This window comes from Nematostella vectensis, chromosome 1, assembly GCF_932526225.1.
Source record: "Nematostella vectensis chromosome 1, jaNemVect1.1, whole genome shotgun sequence".
Classification (NCBI taxonomy): Eukaryota; Metazoa; Cnidaria; class Anthozoa; order Actiniaria; family Edwardsiidae; genus Nematostella; species Nematostella vectensis.
In genome coordinates, this window is record NC_064034.1 from 6,699,130 (window position 1) to 6,712,570 (window position 13,441).

Below are 13,441 nucleotides of genomic sequence, written 5' to 3' on the forward strand. Positions count from 1 at the left end.
GTAAGATATCCCCTTGGTTTAGAATGCAGAGGCGCAGAAAAAAATATGGCGGCCTCTACGATGGAGGACGAGTCAGACTTTTCCTTCGAAGATGAAGCCAACGAGTTACCCTGGGACAGGTTTAAGAAGTGGATAACATGCTTTTGTGTTGTGACGTTCGACATAGAGGTTGGCCAAGCGATGGAGGTAAAATTTGTCAGATATTGAGCGCATTCATTTGTGAACTATTTTTGGTATCATCTGTGCTTCAAAAAACCTCCTACCCAAATAAATTTTAACGGTTCTGTTTCAGCTTGTTTACCCCAAATTTGTGCATCTATCTGAGAAAGAGGTGCGTAGTTTATCTTCTGGTAGTGTGTATCTAGGAAACTAATGGCAGGCGTACAGGGAAATATTGGGGATCTCTAGATCTACGTTCATAGTTTTGTGCATGCTTTATCGCATTTCTTCCAGCCGTGGCACCATGATGTTGTATGGTGGTGTTTACTTTTGACCAAAACGTGGCAATTACCTTTAAGAGATCTTGAATATAATCTTCAGACTCCTTGTTGAAGGATTTATGTTAAAATGTGGATTTTGTTTTTTACAGCACGTGTATTCACGATTCCAGAACAATGAATGAGAAATAGAATCCGTTGACATTTGCCTTGGCCATTACCGGGAAAATAATTTATGGAACCCTTATATACTAAAAATTGCTAAACTAAATACCCAAGCAAATTGTAGATTGATTTTCATTGACAAAAGCTCTCATATCGTTTGACAGAAAATGAACATTTGCTACTTGTCGTTTCCTGACTCCAACTCCGGTAAGCATTTTTCATTGTTATACTAGCATATGAATCATTTACACTATCATACTCTAACTGAACTTTGATAGAGCCTCAAAGGCTATGGAACACATACTGTATATCTATAGTTAACAACAATTCTTGATTTCTTAATAATCTGTAGGTTGTATGGGAGACACAACCTTTCATTTCCGCATTAGATGTAGTCCCCGGTCATCTGGGAAGTCCCCCAGCTGTGAGATGCGTGAGGCTGAAGTGCCTCTTGGATTCAGGGTACGGATTGTTGTTGCTGTGATTTTTTTATGATGTTGTTGCTGCTGCTTATTAATTTACTGATTGTATTGTTTGTCATGATAATTACTCTGTGTTTGGTGTACAGTCCACTGCTCAAGGACATTCCTATTACACTGACAGTTACAAAATCCATGTAAACTTCAAAACTCATGCATGGAAAGTGCCTATTCCAGCCCTCATTTTCAACACTTATTGGTTCTCGAATGTGTCTGCAATAGCCATAACAGTCTTTATTTATACTTATTTCTTGCCAGTCAAAGTTGCATACATACCCAATGATGGCTTACAAATGAAAAAAAAAATTCTCGTTTTTTTATTCCAGAGTGACCCGGCCCATTTGTATGGCTCTGTGTTGTTTCGTCAAGTTAAAGACCCAAGTTTACAGAGGGGGTATTTTCAAAAGGTTTGTCTGTACATCACTTTATCCTGCAAGTAAGGCATCAAGTGTAACCCTTTCAAAACAATGGTTTACAGTATGTGGTATCCCAACCCTTTTATAGTGCTGACCCAATCAAAACAAGGGTTTACAGTGTATGAAACAAGGATTTACAGTACTATATGATATCCCTAGCCCTTTTAATAGTGTGTCAAAGGGCCTTCTCAATAAATGTCAGTAGCTGAGAAAACTTGTATTGTGCTATTTTAAATAGTTACTAAACCCAGTAAAGGTTTGTTAGAAGTTAAGCTTTATTAGATTAAGTGCATGTTAAATTAATGTAATTTATATTTTTTTTCTTTGTAGTCCTTAGTACTTGTATCAAGATTACCATACATCAATTTATTCAGTGAAGTGGTAAGAACTTTTACAAACCCTCTCTGATAACTTTGTGTACCTTAGGTACAGTATACCTTTCAACTATTTCCCTCACCCTTGGCAGGTAACAAAACCAAAAATTCTGGATTTCCTTGTTAATGCAATTAAAGTATTCCTAGAATTTGTGAGAAAATGCTCCTTTGGTACTTGAGATCTAACAAACTTCAGTTCATCTTTCGGATTTACTTCCTGAATTGATGTTGTGGCATCATCATGTTTTCTTTTTTTAAAGTTTTCTCTAAAACACAGGGCCAGTAGCCAAGATGTTAAGTGGGAGGTTTTACCCAGCCATTTTTCAATTTACTTTCATTTCAGCAAGCCTTTAAGTTAACATACTTGATTATTACAAAACATTACATATAAATGCTGTGTCATTTAATGGGATAATACTCTGTGGTTCACTATAAACACTCTTTCTATTTTAGGTCAAAATAATGGCTCCTGGATTCTTTGAGAATGGTGAACCTTCCCTTGAAGCTGGTAATTAAGCAAGAACTATTAATGTACCCTTACTAAGTATGATGTTTGTGAGAATTCATTAACCTTGAACATTTCATATAGGCTGATATTGTACATATGGGGTATACACTAGGTTACTCATTTGCCTTATGCCATATATATATACTAAAAGGGTACTCAACTGTTAAAGATCCATGGATCTCCATTTCTTCTCTTATCATGGGCTGTTGAGTAAACTCTATCTATGTTCCTTTTAAGTTAAATAGTATTTAACTGAAATGTTATAGCTTCAACAGTGGGAATCATACATTGTTTCCAAAGACACATTATCAATTCTTCTTTGTTTTTGACAGCTTGTCATAATATTGACCAATGGCCTTCGCCCCAGGCTGGGTATACTCTACAGCTGCCACTTATGGGTACTGTGCTCCAGGTACAGTGTTTGTTTAATTCTCATAATGTACTGTTGCCTGGCAGCAAAGGCAGAAGCAAGTCCTGTTACCAACAGAGATGCTAGCTATGGGTCTAAGGCCATGGCACAGTGAGATTGGGAGGGGGAATAACATAATGTACATATTACAGACTTATTACAGGGTGTACATATTACGGACACATTTATTGGCTGAAACAACCTATGTAACAAAAGTTATATGGTACCAATAATAAAACATCTTTCATCATCTATCACATCTATCTTATACAATCAAAGGGGAGAACTCCCCTTCAGTGGTTGCCATGCCCTGTAAAATGTCAGATATTTTCTATTGCACTTCGTTAAACTTTAAGCCACAAATGTGGTCCAGAAGGTTAGTACATTACTGTACAATGTAGAGTTGTTATTATCAATTATTTATTATCATATTTAATAGTTGGCTGGGAGGAATGAAATTTAAGCAATATTTCAGAACTTGGGAAAGAAGATGCTTGATTAAAGTGCCCTTGTCAGCCACACCTTTGTTATTGTTTTTATTTAGTATTTGAAGGGACATAATGTATTAAATCTTGAAATAACCATCTAAAAGCAAAGTTCTATACTTCTTTTATCAAATTCAATCGAAAATATTACATTGGTTTCCTAAAATCAGCCAATGGAAACAGATGCTTTTTCACACTTGGTACTTTGCTAGGATCACAAAATGACGGCTGACAGAGGCTGTTTAAGGGTGGCCAGGCAAAAGAGGTGCCTTTGCATTTTCCAGTATGTACTGTAGCTATCTACGTCAGGCTTATTTGCCTTCTACCATGTGTGCCTAGGTACGAGTACCATCCAGGAAGGATCGTCCAGGAGCTGTGTCATCCCCTGATAGTCCAATGAATATCAATATCATGGTAAGGGGAACAGTATTTTTTTCATGAGAAATACAGTATGAACTCAATTGATGCCCACTCTGGTTCCCAGTCAGAATAAGTAATTGCCTGTATCTGTCTTGGCTTACTTGAAAATTTATCTAGACCATTTTAAGTTTTGTTTTTGTTTCAGGAACCGATTCCAAGCCCACGAGTTATTCCAACCCTCAAAGAACCAGATTCTTTCAAGTAAGTCTCTTTGTATGTACAATGGTCTGTGTATGTAGCAATGGCAGCATGAAAATGAACTTGCCAAAAATCAGACACATTGACCCCTCAACCCACCTGTACCAGCTACAGTATGAGAAGTACAGTAATGACAAGGCAACGAATTCATAAATGCAAAATAAACATAATAAGATCAAAGTTAATAGTCTAGAAGTGCCAATTCCCATTTAAAAACTGTCTTACTCAGTTATTATGATAGCAAATTTGCTGCTGTTGCATTTTGGTGATATCCAAAATGTCTTTTTGTGATATTAGCAATGGGCTTTGGATATTCCCTACTGCAGCCTCTATTTTCTTTTGCAGTAGCAGAAACAAGTCTGAACTTACCAAACCTGTATTTGAGTGTCAAATGTACTGTCCCCATGTGATCATCTGAAGGATGTGTTTTGTGTTTCCACAGATATCTTCAGTCTGTTCTCGGTCACATTCATCTGCTATGGGAACTTGTTCTCACCAATGAGGTAACATACAGTATCACTGTACAAAATGTAGAAATGTGTGATTCTAGAAAAAAAGTATCATGAGATAATCATGAGGGTATTTTCTGTTTTACAGCCACTGGTAGTCATGGCACCATCTCCAACTGTGTGCTCAGAAACGGTCCAATCTCTTACCACGTATGTAAAGCAGTGGAATACTGCAACTTTTCCGCTGGAGAATGAGAATGTTCTTTTGAATCTAAACTCATTCCAAAACAAAACTGTATCCTCACTGGGGTAACATTATCAGGAAGTTACCTTTGTGACCTTATCATGTCAATTTTTTTGGCTTTTTTATACTGTATCACACAGTGTAATAGGTTCCAATTAAGATTTCCTGGCCGTTCAGTGAAGGTATAAAGTATACGTCAATGTTTAAACTTAGGGAATTTGCCAGTAAAGGTACTGTAAGTATACTGTTGTTATACCCATGTTTTATACACTGGTTGCTAAGGCACTTCTCTTTCTATAGGCTTATTGCACCACTTCATTACTGCTCGGATTTCCGCCCATTCTTTACAATTCATGATAGCGAGTTCAAGGAATACACAACACGTACACAGGCACCGTAAGTATTATACTACAAAAATGAGCTCTAAAAAGTATTCCAATACTACATTCTAATAAGTTGTCCTGCTATCATTACATTTTTCTTTGTTTTGCTGTGCTTTACATTATATCACCAGTAGCCCTATCTCTTGTGTTTGCCCTGTCAATCAACAATTAATGCCTTATTACAAAAACATATTCTTTGTTAAACTTTTACTCTGCATTATTCAAGTACCCATAAATATCTAAACTCTTCTTTCTCCAAAATGTTTTTATTTATTTAATAACTGTTTTTTGTCATATTGTTGCTTTCAGCCCTTCTGTCATCTTGGGGGTTACAAACCCCTTCTTCGCCAAGACCTTGCAACACTGGCCCCATGTGGTTCGAATAGGAGAAATGTCTAATCTTGGTAAGTTGGACATTTATTGAGAAGCTTTTAGATACCCAAGAACATATAACAAAGACCATGCACTTGTGACTGCAGTAAATGCATATCATACAATCATATTGTTAAGCAATTCTGAAAAGAGGATATCTATGATAAAGGGATACAATGCTTATAATATGCCATATTTACTTTTTGTTGGAATCCAATTTTGAAAACTGGATTTTTTTATTGCAAGGAGGTGTGCATTTGATGAAGTTGACTAGCATACTCTAATTTTGGAGGATATCTTTTGGGTATTTCAGGTCTTGGAATGTACCACACTATGACATAACAGTTACATGTCTGTTACTCTTTTAGTAATATCATCACGGAAGACGCCAACAGCTGGTCAGTCTGGCAAGAGGACTCTTTCATCAAAACCTGGTAGGATATTAAACATTAATGCCATCATCAATCAATCAACATTGCTAACCAACTCTTATTGAATTCTAGGAATCTACACCAAGTATAAGCCTTTCTTGAGTAGAGACAAGACAGTGCAGAGGAAGCTTAGCAAGGTAAGGCAGGTGATGGCTGATGTTAGAAATCTTTGAAAGAGTTTCATCCTGCCTCATAATTTATCTGACTTATCGCAGACAATGGCATAACCTCCCACCTATATCATCCACCCCCACCACCATAATCCTAGCACACCCCTACCTCTCCCAACCATGCCCTTTAATGCTAGAACACCTCTATCTACTGTCCCCCAACCGTGCACCAAAACCCTAGCACACCTCTACCTACCCACCTGTGCCCCTTATCCCTAGCACACCCCTACCTACCCAACTGTGCCCCTTAAACCTAGCACACCCCTACCTACCCACCTGTGCCCCTTAAACCTAGCACACCCCTACCTACCCAACTGTGCCCCTTAAACCTAGCACACCCCTACCTACCCAACTGTGCCCCTTAACCCTAGCACACCCCTACCTACCCAACTGCTACCCTTAACCCTAACACACCCCTTCCTTCCCAACTCTGCCCCTTAACCCTAGCACACCCCTACCTACCCAACTGTGCCCCTTAAACCTAGCACACCCCTACCTACCCACCTGTGCCCCTTAAACCTAGCACACCCCTACCTACCCAACTGTGCCCCTTAACCCTAGCACACCCCTACCTACCCAACTGCTACCCTTAACCCTAACACACCCCTTCCTTCCCAACTCTGCCCCTTAACCCTAGCACACCCCTACCTACCCACCTGTGCCCCTTAACCCTAGCACACCCCTACCTACCCACCTGTGCCCCTTAACCCTAGCACACCTCTACCTACCCACCTGTGCCCCTTATCCCTAGCACACCCCTACCTACCCAACTCTGCCCCTTAACCCTAGCACACCCCTTCCTACCCAACAGTGCCCCTTAACCCTAACACACCCCTACCTACCCAACTGCTACCCTTAACCCTAGCACACCCATACATACCCAACTGCTACCCTTAACCCTAACACACCTCTACCTACCCAACTCTGCCCCTTAACCCTAACACACCCCTTCCTACCCAACAGTGCCCCTTTACCCTAACACACCTCTACCTACCCAACTTTGCCCCTTTACCCTAACACACCCCTTCCTACCCAACTGTGCCCCTTAACCCAAACACACCCCTACCAACCCAACTGTGCCCCTTAACCCTAGCACACCCCTACCTACCCAACTTTGCCCCTTTACCCTAGCACACCCCCTAACTACTCCAGCCATGCTCCATAACACACACAGTAGTAAAAGTTGTCTTTATCTTCCTTCCAGGGGAACCACCCCAAGAGGCCCCCTGAAGTCCAGGTATGTCATGTGATTTGTTCTCAGTCATGTTTCTTCTCATATTGCAGATAATTCCATTGAAATAATAACAGTAAATCATATAAAACAAATAATATGATGCACAAATAACATTATTTACCTGTCATACATTTATTTTAAAATTTATTTTCTTTGAGAATTGTAATTGCCGTTCATACATAGGAGATTTCTGAGTGAACTAGAAAGTAGGGGTTGTATATGTGAGGGGTGGAACCTTTCACTCACAGGACGGCCCTGCACCTTATGCCATGAACCTTTCTCTTAGCTAGGTGAAGGAGCACCCTGTTGGCGTAAGGACTACCTTGCCCTATGCGAGGGCTGGAACCTGACCCTTTCCCCTAGGCTATGTGAGGGCTGAAACCTGACCCTTTCCCCTAGGCTATGTGAGGGCTGGAATCTGACCCTTTCCCCTAGGCTATGTGAGGGCTGGAACCTGACCCTTTCCCCTAGGCTATGTGAGGGCTGGAACCTGACCCTTTCCCCTAGGCTATGTGAGGGCTGGAACTTGACCCTTTCCCCTAGGCTATGTAAGGGCTGGAACCTGACCCTTTCCCCTAGGCTATGTGAGGGCTGGAACTTGACCCTTTCCCCTAGGCTATGTAAGGGCTGGAACCTGACCCTTTCCCCTAGGCTATGTGAGGGCTGGAACCTGACCCTTTCCCCTAGGCTATGTGAGGGCTGGAACCTGACCCTTTCCCCTAGGCTGTGTGAGGGCTGGAACCTGACCCTTTCCCCTAGGCTATGCGAGGGCTGGAAAATGACCCTTTCCCCTAGGCTATGTGAGGGCTGGAACCTGACCCTTTCCCCTAGGCTATCTGAGGGCTGGAACCTGACCCTTTCCCCTAGGCTATGCGAGGGCTGGAAAATGACCCTTTCCCCTAGGCTATGTGAGGGCTGGAACCTGACCCTTTCCCCTAGGCTATCTGAGGGCTGGGACCTGACCCTTTTCCCTAGGCTGTGTGAGGGCTGGAACCTGACCCTTTCCCCTAGGCTGTGTGAGGGCTGGAACCTAATCCTTTCCCCTAGGCTATGTGAGGGCTGGGACCTGATCCTTTCCCCTAGGCTATGCGAGGGCTGGAAAATGACCCTTTCCCCTAGGCTATGTGAGGGCTGGATTCTGACCCTTTCCCCTAGGCTATCTGAGGGCTGGAACCTGACCCTTTCCCCTAGGCTGTGTGAGGGCTGGAACCTGACCCTTTCCCCTAGGCTATGTGAGGGCTGGAACCTAATCCTTTCCCCTATGCTATGTGAGGGCTGGAACCTAACCCTTTCCCCTAGGCTATGTGAGGGCTGGAACCTGACCCTTTCCCCTAGGCTATGTGAGGGCTGGAACCTGACCCTTTCCCCTAGGCTATGTGAGGGCTGGAATCTGACCCTTTCCCCTTGGCTATGTGAGGACTGGAATCTGACCCTTTCCCCTTGGCTATGCGAGGGCTGGAACCTGACCCTTTCCCCTAGGCTATATAAGGGCTGGAACCTGACCCTTTCCCCTAGGCTATGCGAGGGCTGGAACCATTGCCTGGAGTCGCCTTGTCCTTGGGGAATCATGATTAAGACGATGTTTCCGTTTCTCTTTGCATAGAACGCGATTCTCAGGCGCCACATGGTGGAGCTCACTCAGAGTTTCATGATACCCTTGGTAAGTAAGGCTCCTGTGACTTCTAACCGCTGAAAAGTATAAAAGCGGTACGCCTCCTATGTCCTCTACCCCTGGGACTGGAAAGCTAAGGGGACTGAGGCCTAGTTTATACCTAGTCCCAGACTCCCAGTTAACAATAAACGGATATGCTGATTTTGTCTGTTTCGTTGCCACGGTGATATTTGAGTGTGTCGTTTTCATAATGATTATGTTGATGTTTGTCAAGGAGCGCTATGTTGCAAGTCTGATGCCTCTTCAAAGAAGCATATCACCATGGAAGGTGTGTCATTAGTACTACTGCCCACAACTCCGTTTACCACCTAAGACGAGGTGTGGAGCTTCTCCAAATACCAACACCCCACTTCAAAACTTCAGATGTGCCGGTTAACACCTCTTCAAAACTTCAGATGGGGTGTAAAAAAATTAACTGGGATGGGGTTCTTTGAAAGTTGAATACGCGGCAAGGGTGAAATAGCTGGGCCACAGGCTCTGGGCGTGTCCTATTCTGCCATTATTTTTCGAGTCATTTGACAATATGCTGTCATTTGCCATGAACAATTTTTATCTTTAACAGCACCCGCCGCGAATAAAGCCATTTGACGCCGAGGAATTCCTGACCACTCTGGAGCATTCCGGGCCTCAACTCACCTCTCGACTAAAGGGCAACTGGATCCAGCTTTACCGGTATGCTCTCGGCTTTCTCATAACTAGGGGTTACTTGTACAGAGGGGATGGGGGTTCGGAGAAGATAGAAAATATGTGTTAGGGAAAGGAAAGAATTGCCGTTAGATTGAAAAAATTGAAGGAGAAAAGCGATTCTACGATTTATTGACATTTATTTTTGGAAAAAGAATGTCAAAACGACGTCAGGGGTGTAGAATGAAAGACCAAGTATTTTGTCATTAAAAGTGTCGTGACAAAAGGATTGGTTAAGAATGCTTTAGCTTGGGCTGTGCTGACAGCGATCTGCGGCTACCTTTTTTTCGGAAACCATCTACTCACGTGTGAGTTTTGTTTGTAGGAGATTCTTCCGAAGTCCTAATTTCGAGGGCTGGTTGCGGCATCGCCAACAGGAAATTACTCAGAAAATCGAGCTGCTTCATCTAGAGACTCTAGGCAACGCGGTATGTAATACGTAACGAGTTAGACTAAGCAATGGTCACGACTAGCGCATGATGTCTCAGTTTTATCGCGTGATCGTGTACAATGACCAAACAACCTGGCGATTTTTAGTTGCTGTTGCATCCGTTGCGCGCTACAAGTCAATTAGCGTGCGAGAATCATAGTGTCATGACTGACATGAACTTTAACTGGGAGGTGTTCGTCGTGTCCTAAAGCGCGCTGAAACGTTTCTTTACCACACTGATTGGCTAATAAAGTTCATGTCAATCAGTACGTTTCTCGCATTGTTATTGGCTAACTTCCCAAACTGTCAAGGTGGCCACGGTAGCATGAGTCACTGTATCTTATTACGCTTTCATTTTTAAGGATGTCTTGGGCTGGGTCAAAGACAAGCAAGAGGTCGAAGTTGTTGACCTGTATCTTCAAATAAAAGAGAAAATGGTAAGTAGATTGGCATATTATTGTTTTTTTCACTAGCCTAATCCGGCTTTACGTTTTGGATTTCACAGAAAACCATGTCAAAGAAAGCATCTTTTCCCTTGCCCCGTTCAATCCAGTTAACATAGATACTTTCAAGCAGATATCGTTAATGTAGTAATCGTTTATTTTGAAATTTGCAAACATACTTTTGTCCTACAAATGTTAAAAATAATAAAGGACAAACTGGTCGACATTTAAAGGATTGTGTGGGTGACATAGTGGGTTCCCAGGATAACTGACGGTGTGTTATCCATTGCTATCTTCAGACTTCCTGTTCCACATTCTATCCTCCCATCACACACGAGACAAGGCAACAACTGTCCAAGCACTTATCAGCCATCACAACAACGCTGCCCTCCGACCTGCAGTTTGTCCTTAGCAACAGCTGACGTCACACAGTATTTAGCGTCATATCTTAGTATCAACAGCTCACGTTCTGCCAATACTAAGCCACATAGCTTAGTAACTGTTGCTGATAAAGCTTCTGTCCGGCCTGCATTTCATCTATAGCAACAGCTGACATTGCTCCAGTGTTAAGCTAAATGTCTTAGTAACGATTTCTTGGTAACGCTATTGTTTTTCCTTAGAACATTTGGCGTTTCCACACCTGTATATTGCTGTGTACCTTTGTAACTATTGGTTGGTCAAAGTACCGTCCGACCTGCCGTTTGGCCATAGCAGAAGCTGTAGTATCTTTGTAACGGTTTCTTGACGACGCTGGTCCGTCGTCAATATTTGACCGCAACTGTCATGGAAACACTGGGTTCAAGTTCGACTCTTTGGTTTTTATTTCATAAAAAGGACGACCCTGTTCGTTTAGATTATGTTGCTTTGACCCTGCAACCAATCAAATAGCCGTACACAAATCCATGCTCGAGGATCCAGCTCTTTATTTTTTTCGGCCACGAAAATCCTGCTCGGAAAATTACTTATGCACTTATGCGCTCCTTTGGGAGCGCTCGCAAAGTACGCTGGATCTTCGAGCTTGACACAAATTGCGTATAAATCAGCCTTAGATAGGCCGGATGATAGCATCACATCGTTGTGTTACATTAGTTGACGTGTTAAATTTAGTTGACATTGTATTACCATATTTAGGTTGATTTTCTATGAACCTTATCAATTGGTAAGTCAGCATTGTTATTTCCCTTATAGATATATTATTTATTTATTTTTTGTCTCTTAGGAAATTGGCTTTCTTATTATTTTCTCAAATTTAAAATATAAATGTAATATATTTTACAATTATTTTACCCATATTTTTATACACAAGTAATACAAATGTAAATATTGTATGGTATGATGAATTTTGATGTACAGCTACAAAAAAACAACTTAGATTCTAATTGAGCACCTTGTTTTTACCTCCTTGATGTAAGGCTTGTGGCTAGAGGCATAGGCCAAACGCCGTTCTTTGTTCTTTTCGTGTGCCCTTACAAATGCAAATAAATGCATTTAATCGATTGTCAAACGTTCATTTGCATCTATTTGTATTTGGAACTGCATATGAAAAAAAACGACATTTGCCCTAATACCATGCCAAAGTTTCCTAATGATACTTAAAAGCAACCATGAACAATGGGGGGTGGGGGGATTTTACAGGGCTTCATCAAAGAAAATGATGTCAATAATGGGGAAGGGAAGAGCAGAATAAGGGGGATAAGGGAAAGTGGAAAAAATATGAGGAGGGCGAGTAGGGGAAAGAGGAGGTAAAGGATGAGAAAGGAGTTAATTATTATATCCTTCATTCATCCATAACCACACCCTATCGACCATCAACTGTTAACTGTCATGGGGTTTCCATGGCTACTTGAATTGCTACATGGTAATCCTCAGATCATCATACTCAATATTATTGTTATATTATCCATATGAAATACTCAATGGATTGCAAGGTTAGACAATAGGCCTTGTACTGTAACTTTGACTTTTTTGCCGTTTTGCCGTCCCTTCTAGCAGATGCCTCATTAACGCCTGCCCAGCTAAATACGAAAAAAAGAGGCCTCTAGTGGCAGGGAACCCGTCCCTGTAAATTTCGTTTCCTAACCACCCGGGAACGCCCGCAAAGACCGCCAGCCCAGCCTAATACATAGAAAATAGACCTTAAAATTCTAGCTTTTCCATATTCCCTATGGAATATATTTATGTTCGCATCTCCGAAGCCTAACCGCTGGGTCTTCGAGCCAGTTGATCAGCCTGCTTTTCGGAAAACAGTTACACTGAACTACGGATGATTTATGAACCTCAGCACTATGGTAATAACGTCGACGGGTAGCTGTCTAGTCTATTTACTTAGATGCACGTGGTAATAAAGATGACTCAGTTTTTTTTTTTTTTTTTTTTTTTTTTTTTGCAACACCAGGTACCAGTTTGCTAGCGGATCCTGAGGCGCCGCACGTTCGTGGTGCTTCGTAATCTGATACCTGATACCTCCTGCGCATTATATAGTGGTCTAGAAATGCGGTAAGGCACTTTAAAGAGCCTATAGCACACGCGTCTAAATGTCCAGGAAATTATCATATCGTCAATAGCTGTCGAGAGGTCATGTCACGTTTTTAGTAACTGACTTTCTGCTCGATTCTAGCGTTTGCTCTTTGAACAATCAACAACCTGAATGGACTAAATTTTACCATAGGTACGTATATGACTGATTTTTGCTTCTGTATACAGATTTAGACTAAACCATTGTACGTGGTCAATGGATTATTTTAGGGCTTATAATAAGTAGAAGAGGATAAAAGCGAAATTCATTACCACGGCATTTTGGAATATGTACCGCCTTTTCATTGTTGTATTCCAAATCGCTAGTATCATTCTTCTCTGTAATGATTTTGTAGCCAGTATTTTATGTGAATATGTACCGTCGTTTCATTGTTGTACTCCATCATTTGAATTTAATCGCCTTTTGTTATATGTCCACATCTACTAAACTCACTATGGTTTCATTTCCACATTGTGTAGTTCTAGTAAATATCCATACTCCCCATGGAGGGGATTGGAAATTC

General features: G+C 41.6%; 1 protein-coding gene across 1 annotated transcript; it reads left to right on the forward strand.

Annotated features, from left to right (window-relative positions):
• Nucleotides 1–5: 5 nt before the first annotated feature.
• Nucleotides 6–11,782, forward strand: LOC5519044 (protein DENND6A). The gene is made up of 22 exons (XM_048724299.1): nucleotides 6–186; nucleotides 293–331; nucleotides 767–809; nucleotides 955–1,064; nucleotides 1,408–1,488; nucleotides 1,828–1,878; nucleotides 2,325–2,379; nucleotides 2,712–2,791; nucleotides 3,613–3,687; nucleotides 3,839–3,894; nucleotides 4,334–4,394; nucleotides 4,489–4,550; nucleotides 4,885–4,980; nucleotides 5,277–5,371; nucleotides 5,708–5,773; nucleotides 5,843–5,907; nucleotides 7,145–7,177; nucleotides 9,061–9,114; nucleotides 9,409–9,518; nucleotides 9,856–9,958; nucleotides 10,323–10,397; nucleotides 10,703–11,782. Exons 1-22 carry the CDS (start codon nucleotides 46–48, stop codon nucleotides 10,823–10,825), a joined length of 1,674 nt encoding a protein of 557 aa, XP_048580256.1. The 5' UTR covers nucleotides 6–45; the 3' UTR covers nucleotides 10,826–11,782.
• Nucleotides 11,783–13,441: the final 1,659 nt, after the last annotated feature.